Source organism: Lucilia cuprina, chromosome 5 (genome assembly GCF_022045245.1).
Source record: "Lucilia cuprina isolate Lc7/37 chromosome 5, ASM2204524v1, whole genome shotgun sequence".
Classification (NCBI taxonomy): Eukaryota; Metazoa; Arthropoda; class Insecta; order Diptera; family Calliphoridae; genus Lucilia; species Lucilia cuprina.
The window spans coordinates 54175751-54200396 of NC_060953.1; the positions used below are offsets into that span (position 1 = coordinate 54175751).

A 24646-nucleotide genomic window follows, 5' to 3' on the forward strand; every position below is an offset into this window, starting at 1 on the left:
TTTTTTTTCTTTTAATAGAAATATTTGAGCCAAACGTTCTTTCAATAGAAAATTTTCGAAATAAGTGTTACTATAGAAAACAATAAAAAATTATTTTCTACAGAAAACTTTATTAATAAAACATTTTCGATTAAAATTGTTTTTCTATAAAAAAAATGTACGATTGAAATTTTAATCGATATTGTGCTGATGTTTGTAACACCAAATGTAAAGTATATATACACCCACTTAAAAGTATACCAATCAGCTCAGAATCATTTTTTGATTCGATTTATGTCCGTCCGTCTGTCGGTCTGTGTGTCATTGTTAAGCTTGTTTTTCAAGATAATTTTAGGAAATTTGCAATATGCTTTTCGTCCGACCCAAGGAAGAACTCTATTGAAATCGGTTCATTATTTTGTTAGCACCTATACTATACAATCGTACCACTAAAGAGTCCTTTTGGACTCATAATTATGTTAACTGTTCTTCAACATCGCTAAAACTTCGTTTCATAGAAGTTTTAATGATTCTCGATGATTGGAATTTTGTAAAGAAAATCCTTTTGAAAACAAATTCTTTACCCCTCGCCCTCTGGACTGGAAGGACAAAATTCACTTTAAAACACAACCCACCAATAAAAGAACTTCCAAAGAACCGAAAAAGAAGTAGAATTTAATTCATGGAGATAATAAAAAAGGCTTGTCATAGGATGGATGTCCTTTTGATTTGATTTCAAATTACTACTTCTGAAGTCATTCTTAAGAAGTAATTTTTATGCTATTTTTTTTTGAAAGTTATTCGGAAGTGAAATTGTATTATTATGGAATACAATAAAATTGTCATTATTAATAATAGCATTAATAAAGGTAATATATACATTTAAAACGGAAGCCTTCTTCAGAATTAAAAAATGTAATTATTTTCGCTTCTTTGGAAGTCATTAAACATCACTTGCACAGAAGGTAAAAAATTTACTAATCGCTACTTTTGAAGTGGTGATAAATGTTATTCTTTTGGAAGGACTTCGCTTTATTATTGCTAGATAATAACACGATGACATTCTATATAAACGTAAAATCATTTTCTAAAATTTATAAGGATTACGAAATTTTTTTATAAATTTACTAAAGATCTATAAATAATGAACTGATCGAACTGATTTTTCTCCAACCAATATTGAATATTTATTTTCCTGTCTGCTTCATCTACCTCATATTGTAGCCAGGTATGACTATATAATATGAGCGCAATACGGTAGTCGAAAATCTTTAAACCATGTAGAAGAAATAAATTGAAAAACAACAACCACAAAAACAAAAACAATAAAATTAAACAACTTGAGTTAAAATGGTTTAAATGTGTTTTGCATTATTTTTTTCTTTTTTGGAAACTTTCAATAGCATTTTTCTTAGTTTTTTTTTTGCTGTTGGTTGGTTGGTCATTTTGGTTAAGAGGATCATTGTCATCATCTGTATTTTAGTTTTAATGCTTTTTATGCCTACTGTAGCTTTTATATACAAATGCTGTAGGCTGTTGCTACTGTTAGTTCTACCAGTTTTACTGATTCGACTTATTTCTTTTTTTCGGTTGGATCTTGTTTTTTTTTGCTTCTTTGTTGTGTCCATCTGTGGTTTGCATTTCAAATTATTGTAGGGCTTATAAGTGCAGGTGGCAAAGATTGTGCAAAACAAAAAAAATCGTGTATAATATTAGAGTGGCCGCGAAAGAAGGAGACCAAAGAAATTTGGAAATATTTGTTATTAAAGGATATATATTGATGGTAATTAATGTTAAGATATTTAAGAATTTTATTTAAAGTAAAAAAATTCTAATCTTTAATTAATCATCTACCTGGTCACCCTATTAAATCGGTAGTAATAATTTATCATAATGAAATATGAGAAGTTTTTAAAAAATTATAATTAAAAACAAGAAATTCACTCTGTCCAGATTTCATGTCTAAGGTTACTTAGAGTCTGAAAAAAGGAAAACTCAAAACACAATGAACATTTAACATACAAAAGATACACGTACTAAACATAGACGATTCATACATATACATATAAATCCCTAAAGGATACACCATGACGGCTGGCTGATAGGCAGTGGAACAACAACAAGTACAAACATATGATCAACCAGAACACTTGTTGACCATTTGGCACTTAAAAAAGAGAGACAGAGAGAGAGAGAGGGAGACAGGGAGATAAAAAGGAAGATGAGTTCAAGCAGCAGGCACAGGTTAGAAAAAAGTATAGATTACAAATTTCAGACAAGTGGTTAAACCAAAAAAAAGAAAAAAATCTAAAAAAAGAACAAAAAACTCAAAAATGAAATTGAACAGATTTGCAAGTAAATCAGATTGCGTTTTTTGTTTGTTCATTGTGTGTTTTTAATTTTTAAACAAAATTTTGTTACTTTAACTGTCCGTCCAGCCGTGTACAAAGATATACAATATGTTTTTTTTTTTTTGGTAGATGTTAACGTACTTCAACAATTATGTATATGCAACAGAAACTGCTACAACATGTGTCAACTCCTCTTCAATTTTATATTATTTTTGTTGATGCAGTTGGTTACACTATTAAATAAGTTGCATCTATTCATCGTGCACTATCTGACCAAGTATGAAAACCAAAACTACATAAAGTTATAATTACATAGTGATGCACAATAGGATTTTTTCGAATTCAGCGAAAATTTTCTATAAAAAAGAAAATCTTTAAAATAACCAGGAGAACTCAATGTCAATTTGATTTAAAAGGAAATTCCTCGTTTCAAAAGAGGAACGAAATTCTTGGGCAGGACGATATCAGTGACCGAAATGGTTAAATATGTGGACGTAATATAGAAATACCACGTAGAGTATGGGACCAACAAAATCTAATGGTGTTGGATAGGGTTCTATAGTTGAAACGAAAAGTCGACTTTTGGACTTTTGTATTTTTACTTTCAGACTTTTAGAATTTTATACATAGTCGACTTTTTTCGAATTTTCGACTTTTTCCGCCCTTTTTTGAATTTTCGATTTTTTTCAACTTTTTTCAAGTTTTTCCGACTTTACAACTATTTTTTTGAATTTTTCTACTATTTCAGAGTTTTTGACTTTTTTCTCAATTTTTTTGGGCTGTGGTCAATATTTGGGAACTGGATCAAAGAATAAATCATTTTTTTTACGTTTTCATTAATTTTTTTCATATTTCCTCCGAAGGAAAGAAATTTTAGACGGAAAGTACTCAGTTCATCCCCAGTCTGTGTCGACCTTTTCTTTTTTTTATAAATATTCTAAAAATAACTCTACAAAACAACTTATTTCCAACCAAACAATATTGTTCTTTGGAACTTTTTCTAGTAGAATTTTAAGTACTTTACTCCGTTATTTTTTGTGATTTTCTAGTGAATTTTTAAGCAAATATTTTGCTAAGCGTATCCAAAACATTTTTCGAGTTTTTTCGACTTTTCCCGACTTTTTAACTTTTTACGACTTTTCAACTATTTTCGAGTAATTTTGACTTTTTACGACTTTTCAACTATTTTCGACTACTTTTGACTTTTTCGGCTATTTTTGATTTTTTTCGACTATTTTCGACTTTTTCAGTCTTATTTCTACTTTTCGAATTTTTCCGACTTTTTACGACGTTTCGACTTTTTCCAATCTTTTCCGCTTTTCAACTTTTTTCGACGATAGTCGACTTTTCGACTTTTTTGGATCAAAATGGTCGACTTCGACTTTTTTTTATAGACGATAGTCGAGTTATCGACTATTTTCGACTTATTTCTACATTTCGAATTTTTCCGACTTTTTACGACGTTTCGACTTCTTTTGACTTTTTCCAACCTTTTCCGACCTTTATCGACTTTTTCCAACTTTTCTACTTTTTTTGACGATAGTCGACATTTCGAGTTTTTGGAACAAAATAGTCGACTTCGACTTTTTTCATAGACAATAGTCGAGTTATCGACTTTTTCATAGACAATAGTCGAGTTATCGACTTTTTTCGATAAAAAGTCGATTGTTTGTATTGGACATTATAAAGACAAACACCTGCATGAATGTGTAGGTACGCTGATGACTCTAAACAGGGAAATAAAATGGCTCTTGACTTCTACATTGAAAACCAGGAAGCTTAACCATCTACCTAATTAAAACACTACCTATCTAGTCCATACCATAACGGAATAAATGAATGTCGAAGTGCTATACGTGACAACTGTCGTGTTGGCTTTTGAACCACTGGGTGAAATTCTGTGATGAATTTTCGTTTCACTATACGTGCACTTTGTTTTAGTACTAGAGCTTTCTAATCTCTGACCATTGCTGTCCTGTTGCTTAACTTTCGAGATGCAAAAACATCACTACCGTTTATACCCAAACAGATTAAATGGTCTCTGTTGAATTGGCAATAACACCTCGAGACGTAACCGTTAGACCAAAAAAGAACGAATCTATCAAATAAACCAAAGACATTGTTCTTAATCACAGAGAACACACTCAACCAACTGACCAGCCAGGTCATAGTCTTGCGGGCAACTGGCCAAAAGATTGGGGTCTGGTTCAAACTTAGTATGTCAAATAATCCCAAGGAATGTCCGAGGTGTGAAGTGACACTATTAGGTTATAGTCCCTCTAGACTAGATATACTGGATGCACCTCTTTTTCCCGGGATTGCAATAACGGCAGACCCCATCTTGTCTGTCCTTGAGGTAACATGACCCCCGGGGGACTATAACGGAATGTGTAAATTGAGTAGATTGAATATATCGCTAATATCCAGAAGGCAAATTGAGAGATGTAGAAGATCATATAAGACTTATGATAGCCATAACCGAATACTCGTCCATTGGTTAGGTCTGCTTTTTCTGAGTACGAAAACACTCAGGGATAATCAGCAACGAATAACTGAACATACTTTCTAAAAGCTTGAGGAAGTTAACCAGAGAAAGACAAAACCTTTAATGCAACGAGGGCAATGATTTAAAAGCATTGGAGAAGGAATCCCATATGACCAAACCCTTTAAGGTGACCCCAATGAGAGTAGGACTAGAAACCTCGGATTTTAAGTTTAATGAAACGTTTCTTTTTGTGAAGACACAGGGGATAAAACAATACAATGTTTGACAATCAGATCCAGATGAATGTCTTAAACAGTTTAACTCTACTTACTAGACTTTTAAAAGATCTTGCATTTTCACGACCCATTGTAGACAAACTGCCTTTGCAATTTTATAAAATAAATACGTTCGTTCATACACAAATCTGTTCAATGTTTATAAAACACGTGACAACTCCACCTACACATGGTTGATTTTTCGAAAAACACCTCATCATTATCTTCAACAGCAACAACAACATCATCAATTATTGTTGTTATTGCTATAAGGAAAATACTTACTGTTTTCTTTTATTCGTCTTACATTTCTTTATAATTTTGAGTGTAAAAACATATTGTTGTTGCTGTTGTTCTTGTGTTTAACTGAGCATATAACTGTTTTAATTGTCAAAAGTATTATTTAGCTGTCAAAGTGATAGTGTGACATTTAGTTTTTTTTTTTATATTTTATTTTTATACTTGGCTTGTGCTTCTTTTTTCTTTTTCTTTATATGTATGTTTGTTTGTGACTCTTCTTGGTAAATGTTTATTAAAATGTGGTTTTGTTAAGTTAATTATGCTGTAGGCATAGTCATTCAAGTCTGCAATAGTTGTAGTTGTTGTTATTGTTGTCGTTACATTTACATATGTAATTAAGGATAATCATAGGTTTTTGCAACAATTTAATATTTCTTAATAATTGGTTTTCAACTGTTTGCAATTTACATGTTTTCAAGTTAAATATTTTTACAATTTTGTCGTTACTCTAGTTTTGTTATTTTACTAATAAGTTATGCAAACTGTGAATACCCTTAATAAGTTTTCATTTAAGTCAATAATATAGTGGGTTGTGTGCGTTTGAGCCGATGCGCAGCAAGTTTGTTGTTTTTTTTTCTTGAAAATTCATTTCGAACCAAAAAAAAGAGTGTAGGACAGGTGGTGGGGTGTTATAATTTTACTTGCAAATGACAGCAACAAAAACAACAACAATCAAATAAAAACTTGAGTTTGAGTAAATAAATTCTGTGGGCTGTAAGTGTTTTTATTTATTTATTTTTTTTTTTTTGATTGTCATTTTGTTTTTATGTCACTTTTTGTCTGATTTACATTTAATTTTAAATTAAATTAAAATAAAAAACATTGTATTACAACAACACATGAATTTAAAAGTGATTTTGTTTTAAATTAACTGACATCAATAAATCATATAAATATCACAAATAAAATTAATTGTGGTTTAACCATTATAATGATATTTTTCTTCGATAAACTAATTTACAAAAAAATACTTTAATGAATGAAATTTATACCGAGAAGATTTTTTTGTAATTTTATACATACATATACTGCTTGCTATATGGTAAATTAATCGAATGTTCTAAAAACGTCAAAAGTTTTTAAAAATCTTATTTTACTTACTTTTAAGATTAATTACTTGGATTTTTTTTCAAATTTTCCTTATTCAGTTGCATGATACTTTTATAATAGTAAAAACTGATTAGTTTTCATTGTATCTATTACCAAATATGTACAACATAATCTACCGGTAATATTTAATTAAGTAGCATTTTAATTAAATAGTATCATTAAACTAGTTTTTCCAAATAGAAATAAATAAAAAATAAAGCATTTTCTAATCTCTACACGTAATTCGAAAATTCTGTTTAATGACAATTATCAAAAGTATTCAACGAACAGAGGTGGGCAAACTAGCAGACGTTGTGTTGTAAAATGTTTTCAATGAAAATGGGGTTTCTATCTATCTATATACATCTATCTATATATCTATCTATCTATCTATCTATCTATCTATCTATCTATCTATCTATCTATCTATCTATCTATCTATCTATCTATCTATCTATCTATCTATCTATCTATCTATCTATCTATCTATCTATCTATCTATCTATCTATCTATCTATCTATCTATCTATCTATCTATCTATCTATCTATCTATCTATCTATCTATCTATCTATCTATCTATCTATCTATCTATCTATCTATCTATCTATCTACCTATTATCTACCTATTATCTATTATCTATTTTATCTCGCTAGTTTTTTAGTTTACACAAGAAAGGTTGGTTCCTAAAGCTGTAAAACATTTCTAAAAAAACTTGAAAAACTTTAAAAAACAACAGAAGATAATGGCCGGAAGTTTTCTCATTAAAACAAGAGACTACACATCAGACAAACAGACAACGAAAAAAAAACACCAAAACTAACAACATGATTGATAGTTGCCAATACAATGAAAATTGAAAACAAATTCATTTGAAAACTACAAAAAAATATTCAACAAAAACAAACAAAATATAACAACATAAAGTCCCCAATAAGATTTAGTAACAATAATAAACAATTTTAAAAATTCAACAGGAAATCATCAAAACAAACATACAAACCATATTCACAAGGTCATTTATTCCAAAAAACAACAAAAACTTTCATCAACGACCTTTTTTATATAAAAAAATCCATAAAGTTGTCTTCATAAAAAAAACAGAGAAAAGAAGGAAGAATTTTAGCAACTGTTTTTTTTTTCTTTTTTGCAATCATTTAGCAACAACATGCAACAATACTGTTTTCATTTAATTTAAACTTGTCTCCTTGTATAACAAAAAGACCCAATAGAATTAAATCGACTGCAGGAAACAAAAAAGAACAGAAAAATCTGGACAACACCACAACTGTTGCTAACTTTGGTTTGTTTTTGTAAGACTTCCTCTAAGTTTTTTCCTTTTATTTTTGAATTTATGCAAAAACCAACAAGAATTGGGGAGAAAAACATTCACTGGCAATTTATTGATTTAAAATACAACAGCAACTATAACATCACCAATAGCAACCTTAAAGACACAATATTCCGCGACAGCCGTAAAACATCAAATATGTTGTAGAGGAGTTAGTATTCGTTGTTTAGCAATAGGTATGAGAATTAAAGGAGTGAGAGTAATGAGAGAGAGAGCATTGATAGATAGATAGATAGATAGATAGATAGATAGATAGATAGATAGATTGACAGATAGATAGATAGATAGATAGATAGATAGATAGATAGATAGATAGATTGACAGATAGATAGATAGATAGATAGATAGATAGATAGATAGATAGATAGATAGATAGATTGACAGATAGATAGATAGATAGATAGATAGATAGATAGATAGATAGATAGATAGATAGATAGATAGATAGATAGATAGATAGATAGATAGATAGATAGATAGATAGATAGATAGATAAATAGATAGATAGATAGATAGATAGATAGATAGATAGATAGATAGATAGATGGGTAGATAGATAGATACATAGATAGATTTTCAATTGAAATCCATAGTTTGGACCAGAAGCACATTTATTTTGAATTTAAATCTTTAGAGAGAGTTATCTTGATTAATCGTTCGAGTTTTGTTTAATTGACTTAAATAAACTTAATGACTGTTTGCAACATATGGTGAAAGGTTGCAAATACAGACGTTCAGATTTTCAAACATGTGATTAGTATAGCAATTTTATGCAACAATTTTCCAATTGATTAGCAACATGTCGTTATAAAATTTTACTTGAATTTATCCAAATATCTTTAGTTTAATAGTTTTTGTTTTTGAAAACTATACAAATATTTGTCTTAAAAAAAAGAGAAACAAAAAAATGTAGATTTAAAAAACTTACCTCCCAATGACTGAACATTAGCTGAGGACACGCCAGACCAGATGTTTGTTTTCGTATCTCTTGGGCAAAGTTGAACGACTCAATTACTGGCAATATGGCCATGACGGAAAAGTTACCAGAGCCCTGAGTCAAATCACCAGATAAAATCTTGCCATGACGTTTACCAATGACAGCATACATTTTGCCTAAAACCAGAAAACAATAAATTATTTTGCATTAATACTCCAAACTCATGCTACACATAAAAATATTTAATATTAAATTCATAATTTAATACCCATAAGAGAACACAAAATAAATTTAAATATATTGTTAAATATCGAATACCTTGGAGTCACATATTGATTGGCTACATAACTTCATTGATTTTAATACATACATAGTATAACATACGAACGAAATCTTAATGTTTAATCTAGTGTAATAATTTATTTCGTCGTCTTGATAAAATTTGCTTTCTGTAACTAACTAATTGATTTCTGTAATTTTACATGGTCAATGATGATGGGATGTTATGGGAAACGTAGGGTTAAAATACACATGTTGGTGTTTGTTTTATACCCAAGAGTGTCGTCGTTTTAAGTTGATTTGTTGTTCAGTTTATTGTCCTTCCGTTCGTGTATTTATTTGATTTGTTGTTTTTTTGTTGCTTTTTTGTTTGTTACTTTTTATATCCGTTCAAAAGGTTTTGTTTATTGGTTTGTCTAAAATATCTTGTTTTTGTTTTTTGTCGTATTATATGTTACCTTTAACTAGATATTTTTTTGTTATCTGCAATGGACAGTGGAGCAAAGAGTTGTATAATTTTTAAGAGAATACAGCCTTGATAGATGTCATGTTGTGAAATCTCGCATGCTTTTACAAAATCAATTAATATAATCCGAGACTCCGACAGACAGATCTTTCAAAAAACACTTGAACATCCAAATAGTTTGTATGATTAGCGAAAATTAATTGCCCACTGAGGGTCAATAATACCGATATTTGTGCGATTATTAGATCCCTCGAAAATACAAATAAGTCTTCAATATTTCTGACTTCTAAAGAGGTATAATAGTTGTCAATTGGACTCAGGCAATAGGACATCTGGAAAATTAAAAAAAAAAAATTAATGCTTCGCTTGAGTACCTCACATGTAGAGGGTGAACTATAGACGACGCACCACCGTCCCTGTGTGACTTCGAAAGAACAGACAGGGAGCAATTTTTATATAAGGCTGTCGGTCCAAAGTGCACTTGATCTATCTATTCTCTGAACATTACAGTATCAGTGCTTTCTTTGGGCAACTGTTGACAGCAATCTGCAACAACAAACTTTTGGAACAGCACGATCTGCGTCGAAACTTTCACATAATCATTTCATGACGAAGAACGTAGCTTTGATCTATAATAGCATACGACCATCACATTTAAGAAAAATCTTTTAGTCCTCAACTCATTTTCAGAATATAGTCCCTCAGTTACTCCTCTGAGTGTAGAGTCTAACATCTTCATTTCGACATCAAGTCATACCCGACATTTAGTCCGATAATGATCGAGAATACCATACAACCATTACATTTAAGTCCTGCTGTTACTCCTCTTGTTCTATCTAATCTCTGAACATTACAGTACCAGTGCTTTCTTTGTTCAATTCTTGACAATAAACTGTTGAAACTGTTTCGTCAAAATCTGCGTCAAAACTTTCACATAAATATACCATGACAAAGAAAGAAGCTTACAACCATCATATTTAGGAAAAAACTTTTAGTCATCAACTCATTTCCAGCATTTAGTCCCGGAGTTACTCCTCTGAGTGTAGCACCTAACACATTCATTTCGTCATCAAGTCATTCCCGACATTTAGTCCCAAAATGCTATCGACAAAAGGGAAAAATTTAGTCCCGCAGATACTCCTCTGAGTGTAGCACCTAACACCTTCATTTCGTCATTAAGTCATTCCCAACATTTAGTCGTATAATTACTCCTCTCATTGACAGTTGTCTCACCAATAGTATCGAACTTATACCGAAATATTAACTTTTCTGTGATTTCAATCACAGCAACTACGTACAACAAAATTACCTCAGCCCATAGAAGGTAAAGACGTACAAGTCACCGACTCAAGTAGTCGGGTCAGTCCAATAGTCAAAATACTTCAAGAACTGACTAAGAGGAGTCTGCTCCAGTCATTAAAGGTAGACAACAGTTTACCTCCTGTCCTTCAGATTACAATAAAACAAACATAAGATAACACGTCGCGGAGGGTGGAAAGAGGAAGCGAAATTCCATATGAAAAAATTGATTTGTCTTGTATCCTCGCGAAATCTCAAATATGACAAAAAACGGGACAAAAAAAACAAGGTTTGATCAAAGTCAAAATCTGATCAAAGCTATTGAAAATTCCTAAATATTTCTAAACAATTCTTTTACAAATGACCTCACTGTTGCATGATGTCAATGATAATTATGATGATGATGATGTTGTTGTTATTGTATTTCAAATTGATGTTGCTGTTATTGTTATTGTCCATTCCAACGATCTTATGCATTTAATCGTTTTCTATCGTGTTTCGTATTTTATTACTGTAGTTTGTGTACTTAGTTGTTCTGTCTGTTTCTTTGTTGTTGTTGTACGTTGCTATTGGTGTTGTAACGTTTCATTTCATACAATTTTACTTGTCAACATTTACTTAGGAGACAGCAAAGTATGTAGTTGTTATTATTGTTGTTTTTGCTATTATTGGTTATTTATTTTTATACATCGTTTAGACCGGAAACTAATTCCTGTTGCTTGTGGCAATTTTCTTTCTTTTTTTCTCTCTCTCTCTCTTTCTGTTTTTGAACATATTTCTTTGTTATTTTTTTTGTTTGTTTTGACTTGAATGGCTGACTGACTTATCGACTCTATTGACTTGTTTGGTTAAAAACAGATAAATCTAAACATGATATGAAGACAAAAAGAACGGTATGAAATATCAGCAATAACAACATTATTGAATGAAAAATTTTGTGGTCATAAGCAAAACAGAATATGATTGAACATTTTTTTTTTATTCATAATTTGTATCTCAGAATTGTATCGGTTTTGCCAGTGATATTACTGATTTATTTATCTGTTATCTTTTCCTTTTAAATAATATTTTTTGTTTTCATTTAGATTTGTTGTAAAATTTTTTGAAGTCGATTTTTATTTATAAATGAAAATCTATGCTTCCACGATAAAACTGAGGCCGAGGGTACAATTCCGACAAGTTCAAGGACTAGCTTTATAAACCAGACTACAGACTAGACTATAGACTAGACTATAAACTAGACTATAGACTAGACTATAGACTAGAATATAGACTAGACTATAGACTAGACTATAGACTAGACTATAGACTAGAATATAGACTAGACTATAGACTAGACTATAGACTAGACTATAGACTAGACTATAGACTAGACTATAGACTAGACTATAGACTAGACTAGACTATAGACTAGACTATAGACTAGACTATAGATTAGACTATAGACTACACTATATACTAGACCATATACTAGACTACAGACTAGAGTATAGACTAGACAATGTACTACTAGACTATAGAGTAGACTATAAACGATACTATGGAAATAATCCAGAAACTGTCCATACTATGGAAATAATCCAGAAACTGTCCATTCCCTTAAGATTAATATCATGACCACTGTAATGGGAAATTGGACTGATAAAATAAGCAATATAGATGATAGAAATTTGATAATTTGTGCCGATTTTAGTCTTTATGTTGAATTCTACCATTATTACTTTCAAAATATTTAAATATTTAAAAAACAGGTATATATAATTTATAAATACTTTAAAAGCTCAACATTTGCACCAAGAGCCCAATACCCAGATTCCTTATTAAAGCCCTAGTTAGTTTAGAAAGTACAGTAAACAGTTGAAAGTACCTTTCATCAGATTAACAATGATGGTACAATATATGTACAAAATTAAATTTCACTGATCTGTCGTATGTAGATTTGTAGAATATTAAAAAAAGAAGCGTACTTATAAGGCGCGAGCGCGCGCTTTTTTCTCATTCTTTAATTTATTTCAGTTTTATTTCAATATATAATTTTTTATGTTTTATCTTTTTATGTATAAAAAGCAAAAAAAAGTACTGCTGTTGTTGCTGATGTATAGTAGTTGTTGCCTGTATGGAGATGATGTTGTTGACGACGACGACGATGTTGTTGTTGTTGCTGTTGATGTATTCAATGGATCAACAAACAAACTCACACACATGCTTTTTCCTTCGTATCTCACTATAAATATGTGTAAGTTTGTGCGCACGCGCTTTAAGCACACGCCAAAATTTATTCTTTTTTTTATTATTTTAAAATAAAACGTTTTGTGTCCAACGTCGTCGTCATCGTCATCTTGTTTCTGGTTCTCCTTTTATTATTTCTCTTATATTTTTTTGTTCTGTCATACATTTCTTTTTATTTATGTTGACGTACTCATTTTGAATATTTAAATAGAGAATTTGTTTGTTTGCATTTGCATGTTTTATTTGTTTGTGGAAAAAAGGCAAGAAACAAAAACAACATTAAATAAAATATGAATTAATTAGAATTTTTCTTTGATTTGTGTTGGTATCTCAAGGTAGACAGTGTATGATGATCGTTCTTAGGAAGGTCATTGCAGTGTAGGGTGTTCCATAATTAAACTTAAATATTTAATTAAAATCACAATTAATTTGTCCCACTGTGAATTTTATAGAATAAAGATTTTTTCTTAATTAATAAGAATATGTAAACGATCAAAATTGTACTAGAACTGAATTAGAAAAGTAGAACAGAATTAGAACTAGAGCAGAACTAGAACTAAACTCGTTCAGAACTAAAACAGAACTACAACGGAAATATAACTAGAACATAACTAGAATCGAACTCAGTTAGAAATAAACTAAATAGAACTAGATCAGAGCAAGAACAGAGCAATAATAGAACTAGATCAGAACTAGAACAGAACTAGAACTGAACTAGAACTGAACTAGAACTGAACTAGAAATGAACTAGAACTGAACTAGAACTGAACTAGAACAGAACTAGAACAGAACTAGAACAGAACTAGAACAGAACTAGAACAGAACTAGAACAGAACTAGAACAGAACTAGAACAGAACTAGAACAGAACTAGAACAGAACTAGAACAGAACTAGAACAGAACTAGAACAGAACTAGAACAGAACTAGAATAGAACTAGAACAGAACTAGAACAGAACTAGAACAGAACTAAAACCGAACTAGAACAGAACTAAAACTGACGAAATTCCAAACTTCAATGGTCCATTGAAATCCTTTTCAACTAAAATGGCAACACTGCCTAATTAAAACAAACACCTTAAACATCTCATACCACAGCCAGTACACAATAGCAACAACAACATGAAATTTAAAGAGAGTCAATGTAGGAAAAAACACTTGCACAATTCGTAACAACTGCAACAAACAGCAGCATTAGGAACAACAGCAAACAAAATTGATGCTGTGAACTTCAAAAATACTTCATTCATAAGTAGCAAACAGCAAATTCGAAACACAACGTCGCCGATACACAAACACACTCTCAAAAGTATACTCAGCAGCACATAGATACTAAATGAAAAAATTCCTTAAATAAATGCAACTTCAAACTAAAATACATGTATCTATGTATGTATGTGAACTAACTACTAATACAAATATACTTTTATTACAAAAGAGAATATTTGCTATAGTTAAGAGAGTAAGAATATTTAGAAGAGCTAAATAAAGAGAACAATTAAGATAAATACCAATACTAAAGCAATTAGAGTTTTTAAAAAAGTATTGGTTTTCATTCAAGTTTTTATATTATTTTTCTTTCAATTATTCACAGATTGCTGTAGAGTATCTATGAGTTTTATATCTGTGAGTATATATATATATGTGTATGTGTGTGTGTGTGTGTTTAAAACAAAATTGAAAATATTCTGTAAAAATCTCAATACATTTTTGTTGATGCGATCAGTTTTAAAAGTAACGTCATATGAGTTGGTAGTAAAAATACCAAAACGTGGTAATAACATAAAATAAAAACAACAACGAACGACAATCGACAACGTCAAAACCGAAAACGTGTTCTATTAAACGCATCTAGACGTGTTTTTCCAACTTTATAACTTAACCGTATAGAGTGTTTGTTGTTTTATAAAAAAAACAAAAAATTTGCATTTAAAATTGTTGAAAAAAAAAAATAAGAAAAACGTAATGTAAATATTTACTAGACAAAAAAAAAAAAAAAAACAAAAATATATAAAAGAAAATAAATTGTATATAAAATTAATCAAGAAGAAGAAAAAATTCAAAGTTAATAAATTTATGTATTTACAACTTGTTTATGTGTTGCCCCTTCTCTGCAGCTTGTTGCTGTGTGTAAATTTACTCTCTGCCACTGGAACAACAATCAACAAATCGATCCAGCGACCGATCGATCGATCGTTCGATCTGCCTGTATTTAGTAGAGACAAACAAACAACAACTGCAAAAAAATAATATAAAATACTAAAAAAACAACAATAAATATCAGTATTTGTTGTTTTTTTGATGTTGTTTTTAATGAATGAAATTTTTGTGTTTTATTTTTTTTATTCACGTTTTTATGAATGAATTTGTTATTTAAACAAAACAAAACAAAAAAAACTTCTACATATAAAGTGAGCTAACAATAACAATAATAACAGCAATAACAACATTCAAGCATTTCAACTGTAGCAAAAACAGCAACAACAACAACAGCAGCAACTACAACATTTCAAAAAAACAAGTTGTTGTATTTAATAGTGTTTTTTTAAATGAATCAAAAACAACAACAAAAATGTTTTATTAAAACGAAAATATACCAAAAGTGTGCTTTTTGAATTAAATAAGAAAATACAACAATAAAAACAAAAAAAAAATCGCCTTAAGAAACCTGATTTTAAGTGAAAATATTTATGATTTTTTTTTATTAACTTTGAAAAAAAAACGAATTTTTGGGGTAAATAACGTTAAAAGATTTAATGAAAAATTTTAAATAAATTTTTAATAATGTAAATTTAAAAAAACACATACACAAACAGAATATTATTACCAAATAAACTAAATATAAAAAGAACAATTAAGTTGAACTTAGATATTAAATGTCCAAAATTTTGCTAGTGTAAACACATACATATAAGATTCAATTCTTTTTCAATGCTTGAAAAAATCTAAAAAAACATTTTAAAAGTTCTTAATTTCCATTTAAAATTGTTTTTGTGTCTAATTTCATTTTCAATACTTTAATATAAATTAAAATTAATAATTAAATTCTTCACATATTGACATTTTTCATAAAGTATTTTCTTAAAATTTCTAAAAATTGTTAGGCAATTTTTACTTATATTCGAAAATTACTTCTATTTATCGATTTGCATTTGTAAAAAAAATTTTCTATAATTTTCTTAAAATTATTGTATAGTCGAGTTTGAAATTCTTATCGATTTCCTTAGATTTAAATTAAAAAAAAAACAACAGAAGTTTTAAAAAAAATCCCTGATATTTTTAATAAGGGCTAGTTGAAATAATGGATCGATTTCAATAATTTCAATAGGAAGTACTTCTAAAATAATAACATTTATCACCACATCAAAAATAACACTAAATAAATTTGTTTACCTTCTATAGAAGTAATGTCTTCTTCTAAAGAAGCAAAAAGAAACCAATTTAGTTTAAATTTTTTGAATTAAATCCATTTTATTTTCGAGTGGATTGATAGAAAAGTTGTGTTCTATATAACTACTTCCTAATAACTTCCAAAAAAATAACATAAAAATAACTTCCTTAGAAAGACTTTGGAAATAAAAAGAACATTTCCTCTATGATAAGCCTGTGTTAAAATCATCATGGGTCCACAAATTTTTTACCCAAAGCTCAAACAATTGGAAATGCACTTTCAGTTCAGTCCTTTTAAACGTTTTAAACTTAAAATCATTACTCCTTCATGTCTTTTTCAATACTTTAATGGAGTAAATTCTACTTCTCTTTCGTTTCTTTTGCTTTCTTGCACTCTTAATTTTAGACGCATGTATGCTTACACATGTATAAAAAACGCTAAAAACCAGTAAGAGTACTTATTTTTTACTCTCTGCCGATGTAGGATCTATAGTTAAAAAGTGACTAGCTCGAGAGCTTATGTATCTCTAGAGAGGAAAAAATCTTATTACCGATGACTGCTTTGGCTTAACTAAAGTTTTCTAGTGCTCTCGACAAAATATAACAAATATCATAAATATCTGGAATGTCTGTTTGTCGGCTTGTGTAAAAAAACAACATATAAAACCTATCAGAGATTAATCACTCTTTGCCGATGCCTTCTCTAAATCATTTATAGTTAAAGAGTGATTAGCTCGAGAGCTTTGGTATCTCTAGAGAAGCTCATTGCCGATGACTGTAATGAACTTCGACAAAACATAACAAATATCTGGAATATCCTCAGATGCAAATGATCAATATATATGACGTTAAGCTATCACTTTTTTGTAGCTTTTGTGTTCTAATATCGTGAACATAGTCAAATATCGTAAATTATGCTAAACAATAAAATAAAAAACTTATTTATTAATTAAAATATAAGAAAAGTAGCAATCTTTAAAAATTACATTATAATTTTTGAAAATAACTAAATTTTTGTTAATATAAATTTTCTATTTACAGGATATCCTAATTAAAACAAAGAAAAGTTTAGAAATTTAAAAACATTTTATTAAAAATTTTGAACAAAAAAAAAAAAAAAATAACGTAAATAATTCGTCAAACTGATATATAACTTGAAATAACAATTCCAAATCAAACTTGCAACATAATTTAATAAAGTTCCAAAAAAATACAAAAAAAATATCAACATTTTGTGAATGTAACAAAAAAATCTACGAAAATCTCGACACAATTTAAAGTTTATTTACGAAAATTAAATAACGTTTTGTAGAAGTAAATTTTTATGGCTGTAAGTTTAAATGAAAAACAAAACTTTAAACAAAAAAAGTAAAATAAACATTAGAACAATTAACATTAAAAATAAATAGAAAAAATACCACTACAAAAGAAATAACAAACAAAAAGCTCAAGGTGTACAACTATAAAAAGAAACAAAAAACAACAACTGCAGCAACAACGAAAAAAAGTTAAAAACAACAAATACATTTTACTAAAAGTGTCAATTATACACTTCACTAGAAATTGCTGTAATAGTGGATTTGTTTCTAAACAAAAACAACAACAACCAACAGTAAGAAAAACAATAGATCAAATCAATACAACCAATATAACAACAACAAACAACAATAACAGCAACAACAACAGCAACAAAAATGTTAATATCAACTGTGTTTATTGTTGCAACACATCTTATAAATGCTTGCTATAGCACGCGCCTGCCATTGGAAGTCTATGAATTAACACCCAGTAACAGCAACAACAACAACAACAACAACCCAGCAGGTGTCACAACACAAGATTTAAAACATAAAAATCTTGAATATTCTACCATTAATTCCGCTGCAGTAGCAACATTGTCATCATCAACATCCGATAATTCTAACTATTTTAAAGAACATCATGCCAGCTCATCGATTAATGATCCTCATCATCCACCTGAACAAGTCGACTTAAAGATTTTATCTTCGAAAGAACATACACAAACTCAACTATCCACCACCAATCATCTATTGGATCGTAGGAGATCAAGGCAAATGTTAGATCTACTTAAAACTCATCATGATTTAACAGGAAATTACAATAAATTGCATACGCTGCAATTGCCCACAACAGCAATGCATGATATTGGCAGCAGCAGCAGTAGTAGTAGTGGTGGTGGTATGACCCATCATAATGGCAAGGATGTACGCATATTATATCAAGTTGGTGTAAGTATTTGAACCTTTTTATTTTTCTTATTAAACTTTTTAGACCAAAAAGAAATTTGGTTTTTATTTTAAATTAAAGAAATGAATGATCTATATATTTTACTATTAAATTACTCTTGACAAAAGAATGATCTATAGAATATGTAATGATCAGTGGATCTTTATGATGTTATAAAAGAGTCAACAGTTTTGAAAGTTTATTTCATTTAAGAATTATCGAGGAATGATCAGTATAGTATCATTCTATACTGATCATAGTCTACACAGTGGAATAGTCTTCACTATAGAATGATCTGTATTCTTGACTATAGAATGATCTGTATTTTCGATTATAGAATAATCTAGTCATGAGTATATGTAGAATATTTTATAGTTTTGATTGCAGATCGATTTATATTCATAGCTGATTATTGAATAGTCGATAGTCTTTATTCTAGATCTATAATCTTTATTATAGTATGATCTATAGTCATGACAACAGAATAATAGTCTTTAACATAGACAGCTTTATAGTCATAACTAAAAACTGATCTATAGTATTGACTATAGTCTAATCCAAACTACTGACTATAGATTTGTCGATAGTCTTATCTGTAGATTGAGATATTGTTTTAAAAACTGAATGTATATAGACTTTACTATAGAATGATCAATAGTTTTGACTATTTAATAGTCGATAGTCATTATTATAGAATGATCCATAGTCATGACAACAGAATGTCTTTGAATACTTTACCGTCCTATCACTGTCTTGACTATAGACTGATCTATAGTCATGACTCATGACTATAGAACAATATGTAGTATTGGATATAGCATTGCTTATAGTTTTGACTATAGAATAATTAATAGTCTCGGATATAGTATGTTCTATAGTATTAACTATAGAAAACTTTATAATCTTTTCTATGGAATGATCAATAGTCTTAATTGTGGACTGATCTATAGTCTGGATTATAAATTGATATATTATCATACTAATAATAGACTTGACTATAAAAAGTTCTTAAGTCTTGTCTATAGAATGATCAATAGTTTTGATAATGGACTGATCGTTAGTCTGGATTATAGATTGATATATTATCTTGACAATAGAATGATCTGTAGTCATGATTAAAGAACAACTAATAGTCTTGACTATAGAAAGTTCTTAAGTCTTGTCTATAGAATAATCAATAGTCTGGACTGATCGTTAGTCTGAATTACAGATTGATATAATATCTTGACAATGGTATGATCTGTAGCCTTGTAGATAGAATAATCAGTAGTTATGGCTATAAAATTATTTAAAGTTTTGAATACAGAATGCTTATAGTCCATACTATACTCGTATTGATCAAGATTGATCAAGTCTTGATCTATAGTCATAAATGTGTAGACTTTAAGACTTATAATTTTCTTATATTATAATGTTTGTTGGGTGGGGATTTTCTTTCTCTTTGTTTAAGTTTTATAGTATTATACAATATTATATTTGAAATTTTGTAATTTTCAATAAAATTGCCATTAATTTATTTGCACACTATCTTACTCACTCTCACTCTCTCTCTCTCTCTCTCTAACCTCTTCCCAAGCTAATTTTGTTAAATATAACGTAATATGGTTTTTCAAAACACGATTATTTAATTTAAAAATTTGTAATGAAAAATAAAAAAGAAACCACTTTGACCCTTTGATCTTTTTTTTATTTTTTTTTGCTTTAGCAAAATTTATTACAATTATTGTTTTTAATAATTTTTTAGCACTATGAGTAACATAGATGTGTAATATTTATAGCAGGGTTGGAAAATTCTTCTATTTTGTATGTTTATAGATATTCTAGTTTTCCAGTTTTCCATATATGTTGTAAAGTGACGTAGTACGGGTGCAAAGAATATTATATAGAACAATATTTTTCAATAAAATAATTGACTCAATGAGTAAAAACAATAAAGACGATTTAGAATGAAATGAATTATTGATAGACATAATGGTAAATACGCAATATGTCTCAGTAGTTTTGAATAGCAAAAAAAAAAAAAAAATAATGCAATTGAGAAGCAATTTAGGTTAAATGCAAATTATGGCATATAATTTTCAATATGTGATTACAAAGGAAATTTTTCAAGTAAATGTAAACTATTAGGTAACATCTCGACTTTTCTATACCAACTTACTAGTATGAATATTTTATTATAATTATTAATCTTTCTTTTGTTTCAACAACAAAAGCAATTAAAAAACATGATTTTCTTAACAACAATCTTTGTTTTCGTTTTACAAAAAAAAAAAAAAAAACTTTGAATGAAATGCTTAAACGTGACTTTAAGTTAAAAAAAAAACACTTTAAAGAACACTACAAAAAAACATCATTTATAATCTCATTGTTAAAATAGTATTTAAAACAAATCATGTACTTTTTATAAATATTTACATAATCTATTAATATACAACACTCCCATAAACATACATAATGTAAATGATCATTAAACTTGCAAGTAGTTTTGATTTTTTTCTTTCTCTCCATATATCATTTTTTTTGCAACGATATACTATTTTTTACACCTGATTTATCAAGTCAAGTAAATAATGTTCATATGAAAAGAAAACAAAAAAAGCGAAAAAACAACTAAATATTGCACATTTATTTTACTTGCATTGTTTTTTTTAAATGCAACCCACGCAAAATGCAAAAAACAACAGAAATTATGGAAAAAAAAACTATGCAATTTATACAGTCACTCCTTTAAAATTAGTTACACTTGTAATTTAAATAACAATTTAATTTGAAAAGCGATTAACAGGTGAAACCTTGATTTATATCAAGCTTAAAACATGAAAAAGCAGAACATGAATGAAGTAGAGTGTGGAATAGTATTTTTTTCTAGAAAATTTAAACTATAAACACTATATAGAATGATTTATAGTCTCCATTATAGAATGATATATAGTTTTAACTATAGAATGGTGTATAATCTTACTACAGAGTGATATCTCCATGATTTTTAGTCTTTAGTATAGATTGATCTATAGTTTTAACTATAGTATGATCTATCCTCATACTACAGATTGATATCTCTTAACAATAGAATGATATATAGTTTTACCTATAGGATGATATACAATCTTACTACAGAGCGATATCTCCACAATAGAGTGATCTATAGTTTGAACTATAGGATGATATGATGTTTTCTCGTTACTATTGAATGATCAACTAAAAAATCTTGACAATGAAATGATCTACAATATTACTACAGAACGATCAGTACTCATGACTAACTGTTGATATATACTACTAACTATTAAGTAATCACTACTTGTTACTATAGAATAACCAATTTAATGTGATTAAGTGATCAATAAATAGTATTTACTGTAGAATTATTAAACTTCTTGTTAATTGAGTGATCAATTACTCCAGACTAAAGAATGATCTGTATTCTTCACTATAAGATAAAAAAATTTACTATATAATGATATATGCATAAATATCAATAATTTTGACTTGATTCTTTTTTACTTTCAATTGTATCGATCGATCAATTATGATTGTGAAATGATCAATACTCCTTTCTATCGAATTATCAATAGGCTGACATATAATATTTACTACTGAATAGTTAAAAGTCTTGATTATAGAATGATCTTTTATCTTTACTATAGATTGATCTATACCCTTGACTAGGGAATGATCTGTTGTATTACCTATAAAATGATCTATACCCATTGGATTGTAAGTAGTCTTGACTTTAGAATTATCTACTGTCTTGACTATAGTATAATTTATATTCTCTACTATGGAATGATCTACTCTTTACTATAGAATGGTTAATTGCCTTGATTGTAAAATGATCTTGACTATAAAGTGATCAATATTCTCGACTATTAGATGAGAGATCAATATAGAATGATCATCAAAATGATCTACAGAATATTTTTTATTTTAGGCTATGAAAATATCCATGTTCTTGACTAAAGATTGATCTATAGTCTTAACTTTAAAACTGATATATGCTTTTGATTAGATGTTGATCAATAAAAAGTCTATAGATTAAATTTTATAGAAAGATCCATGATCACAAGTACAGTCTGAATTATACAATGTTCTGAAGTATTTCTTTATAAAGTTTTAAAAGTAAAAGTATTTTTTATAACATTTTATATAGAAAATATTGTGTATAACAGTTTTCTGTATTTTGTACAGAAAATGGTCTTAATTATAAAAAGTCTGTAAATAAGTTTTCTCTTAAGAAAAAATTATGTTTAACTTGTGTTCTTTACACAAAAGTTTGTGTATAACAGATGTCTCTCTATTAGGTTTATAATAGTAATTTTGTTAAAAATAAAGTGTATAACAGTTTTCTTTATAGAACATTTAGTAAGTAATAGTATTTTCTTCTATATATTTTGTTTGTTTAATAGTATTTTCGTAAAAAATATGGTGTATAACAGTTTTCTTAAAAAAAAAATATTTTTACAATAGTTTTCATTATGGATAAACTAGTGTATAACAGTTCTTAACAATGTGTTTGTTAAAAGTATGGTGTATAACAGTTTTCTCTATAGAAATTAGTGTTTTTAAACAACGACCTTTAAAGAAATATGGTGTATAACAGTTTTCTCTACTGAAAAATAGCTTAACAGGATTTCTTTATAATAGAAAGTATTTAAATACGTTTTTCTTTTAGGCAAAATTGTTTTCAACAATTTTCTTAATACAAAAGTTTGTGTATAACAGATTTCTAAAAAAAAATAAAATAAAGTATAACAGTTTTCAATATATATCATTTTTCTCCCAAAAAAATATTATTTAACTGCTTTATCTTCAGTTAAATCTTTATTTAAACTGTTTTAATGAAAAATTTTGTTTTTTTTTAAGAAATTTTATTAATTTTGCTTTTAATAAAACTCCCAGGAAATAATCTTCTACAAAATGCCATTCATATCCATTAATAATTGTCTATTATTATTTTTTTATTTTATTTATTCTTTTTATGCAATTTGATTTGTATATTTCTTTCGCATTTAGCCAACACAATAAACCAATCTGTTTAGTGTTTTTTATTGAAAAAACCATAACCATTTATTCATATATTGATATTGTCCATAATTAAAACCAATAAAAAATTCTATTGATCGGGGGTTTTGCAAATCAACCAAACAACCAACCACATGGAGATTTTATTTATGTTAATTGAAAATAAAAACTGCTGCTATATGTAGTTTTCACTTTTAGATGATTTTTTTTACATTTTCAAAATATTTTTTTTTTTAATATTTTTTTCTTTTGTTGTTTTTATTTTTGCGTATTGAATGAAATGGAACATACGCAATATTTTTTCTAAAAACAAACAAATGATTTTTAATTTTTTTCTTCTTCATATGAATGTAGTTTTGTGGTTTAAAACGTTTTACAAAATAGAAAAAGAAAACAACAAACAACCGTATGAACAACGTAAATTTTTCAACGCATTTTTGGAAAATTTCCCATATAAATAGTTGTTGTTTTTTTTTTTAAATTTTTTAATTGAAAATATTTATATTGAAAATGTGTTGTTGGTTTGTTGTCATTCATGGGTGTTTACTGGTTTGATTTGCTATGATTTTATTTGATTAAAATTCCCACCAAATGATTGTCGTCTATTTTTAGTTTAGTTAATTTATTATTAATAAAACACATCAGCAGCAGCAGCAACAACGGCGGCCAAAGCAACAACAAGAAACTAAATTAATGATTTATTTAAAAAAACAACATTCCAGAGGTTGTTTTTTTAATAGATGATTTTTTTATTTTACTTTTTTTAATTTATTAAAATAAAATATTTATTTTAACAACAGTAGAGGCTGTAGGGGGAAGGATGGATGGTATTCTCAATGAAAGTTTTTTTTTCATAAGCTTTAAAGAGAACACATCTCATTGTTTAAAATTTTTTGTTATATATAGAAAAAACTGTTATACCAAAAAAGAATTATATTAAAAATACTGT

General features: G+C 28.2%; 2 protein-coding genes across 4 annotated transcripts in view; one reads left to right on the forward strand and one right to left on the reverse strand.

The window, feature by feature from the left end:
• LOC111689609 (elongation factor-like GTPase 1) overlaps nucleotides 1–24646 on the reverse strand; it is a 191983-nt gene that overhangs the window by 13877 nt on the left and 153460 nt on the right. The window contains exon 5 of the mRNA XM_046952767.1: nucleotides 8759–8943. Coding sequence (XP_046808723.1) covers nucleotides 8759–8943 — 185 coding nt within the window. The remainder of the gene's footprint in view (nucleotides 1–8758; nucleotides 8944–24646) is intronic.
• LOC111683041 (protein giant-lens-like) lies at nucleotides 14760–19511 on the forward strand. Of its 3 annotated transcripts, XM_023445071.2 has the most exons (3): nucleotides 14761–15000; nucleotides 17470–18555; nucleotides 18586–19502. In XM_023445071.2, exons 2-3 carry the CDS (start codon nucleotides 18123–18125, stop codon nucleotides 18687–18689), a joined length of 537 nt encoding a protein of 178 aa, XP_023300839.2. In that variant the 5' UTR covers nucleotides 14761–15000; nucleotides 17470–18122; the 3' UTR covers nucleotides 18690–19502. The 3 variants fall into 3 exon arrangements, with proteins under 3 accessions (XP_046808726.1, XP_023300839.2, XP_046808727.1); XM_046952770.1 differs by having other exon boundaries at nucleotides 14760–15000; nucleotides 17470–19511; XM_046952771.1 differs by lacking the exon at nucleotides 14761–15000 and adding an exon at nucleotides 15755–15772 and having other exon boundaries at nucleotides 17470–19511.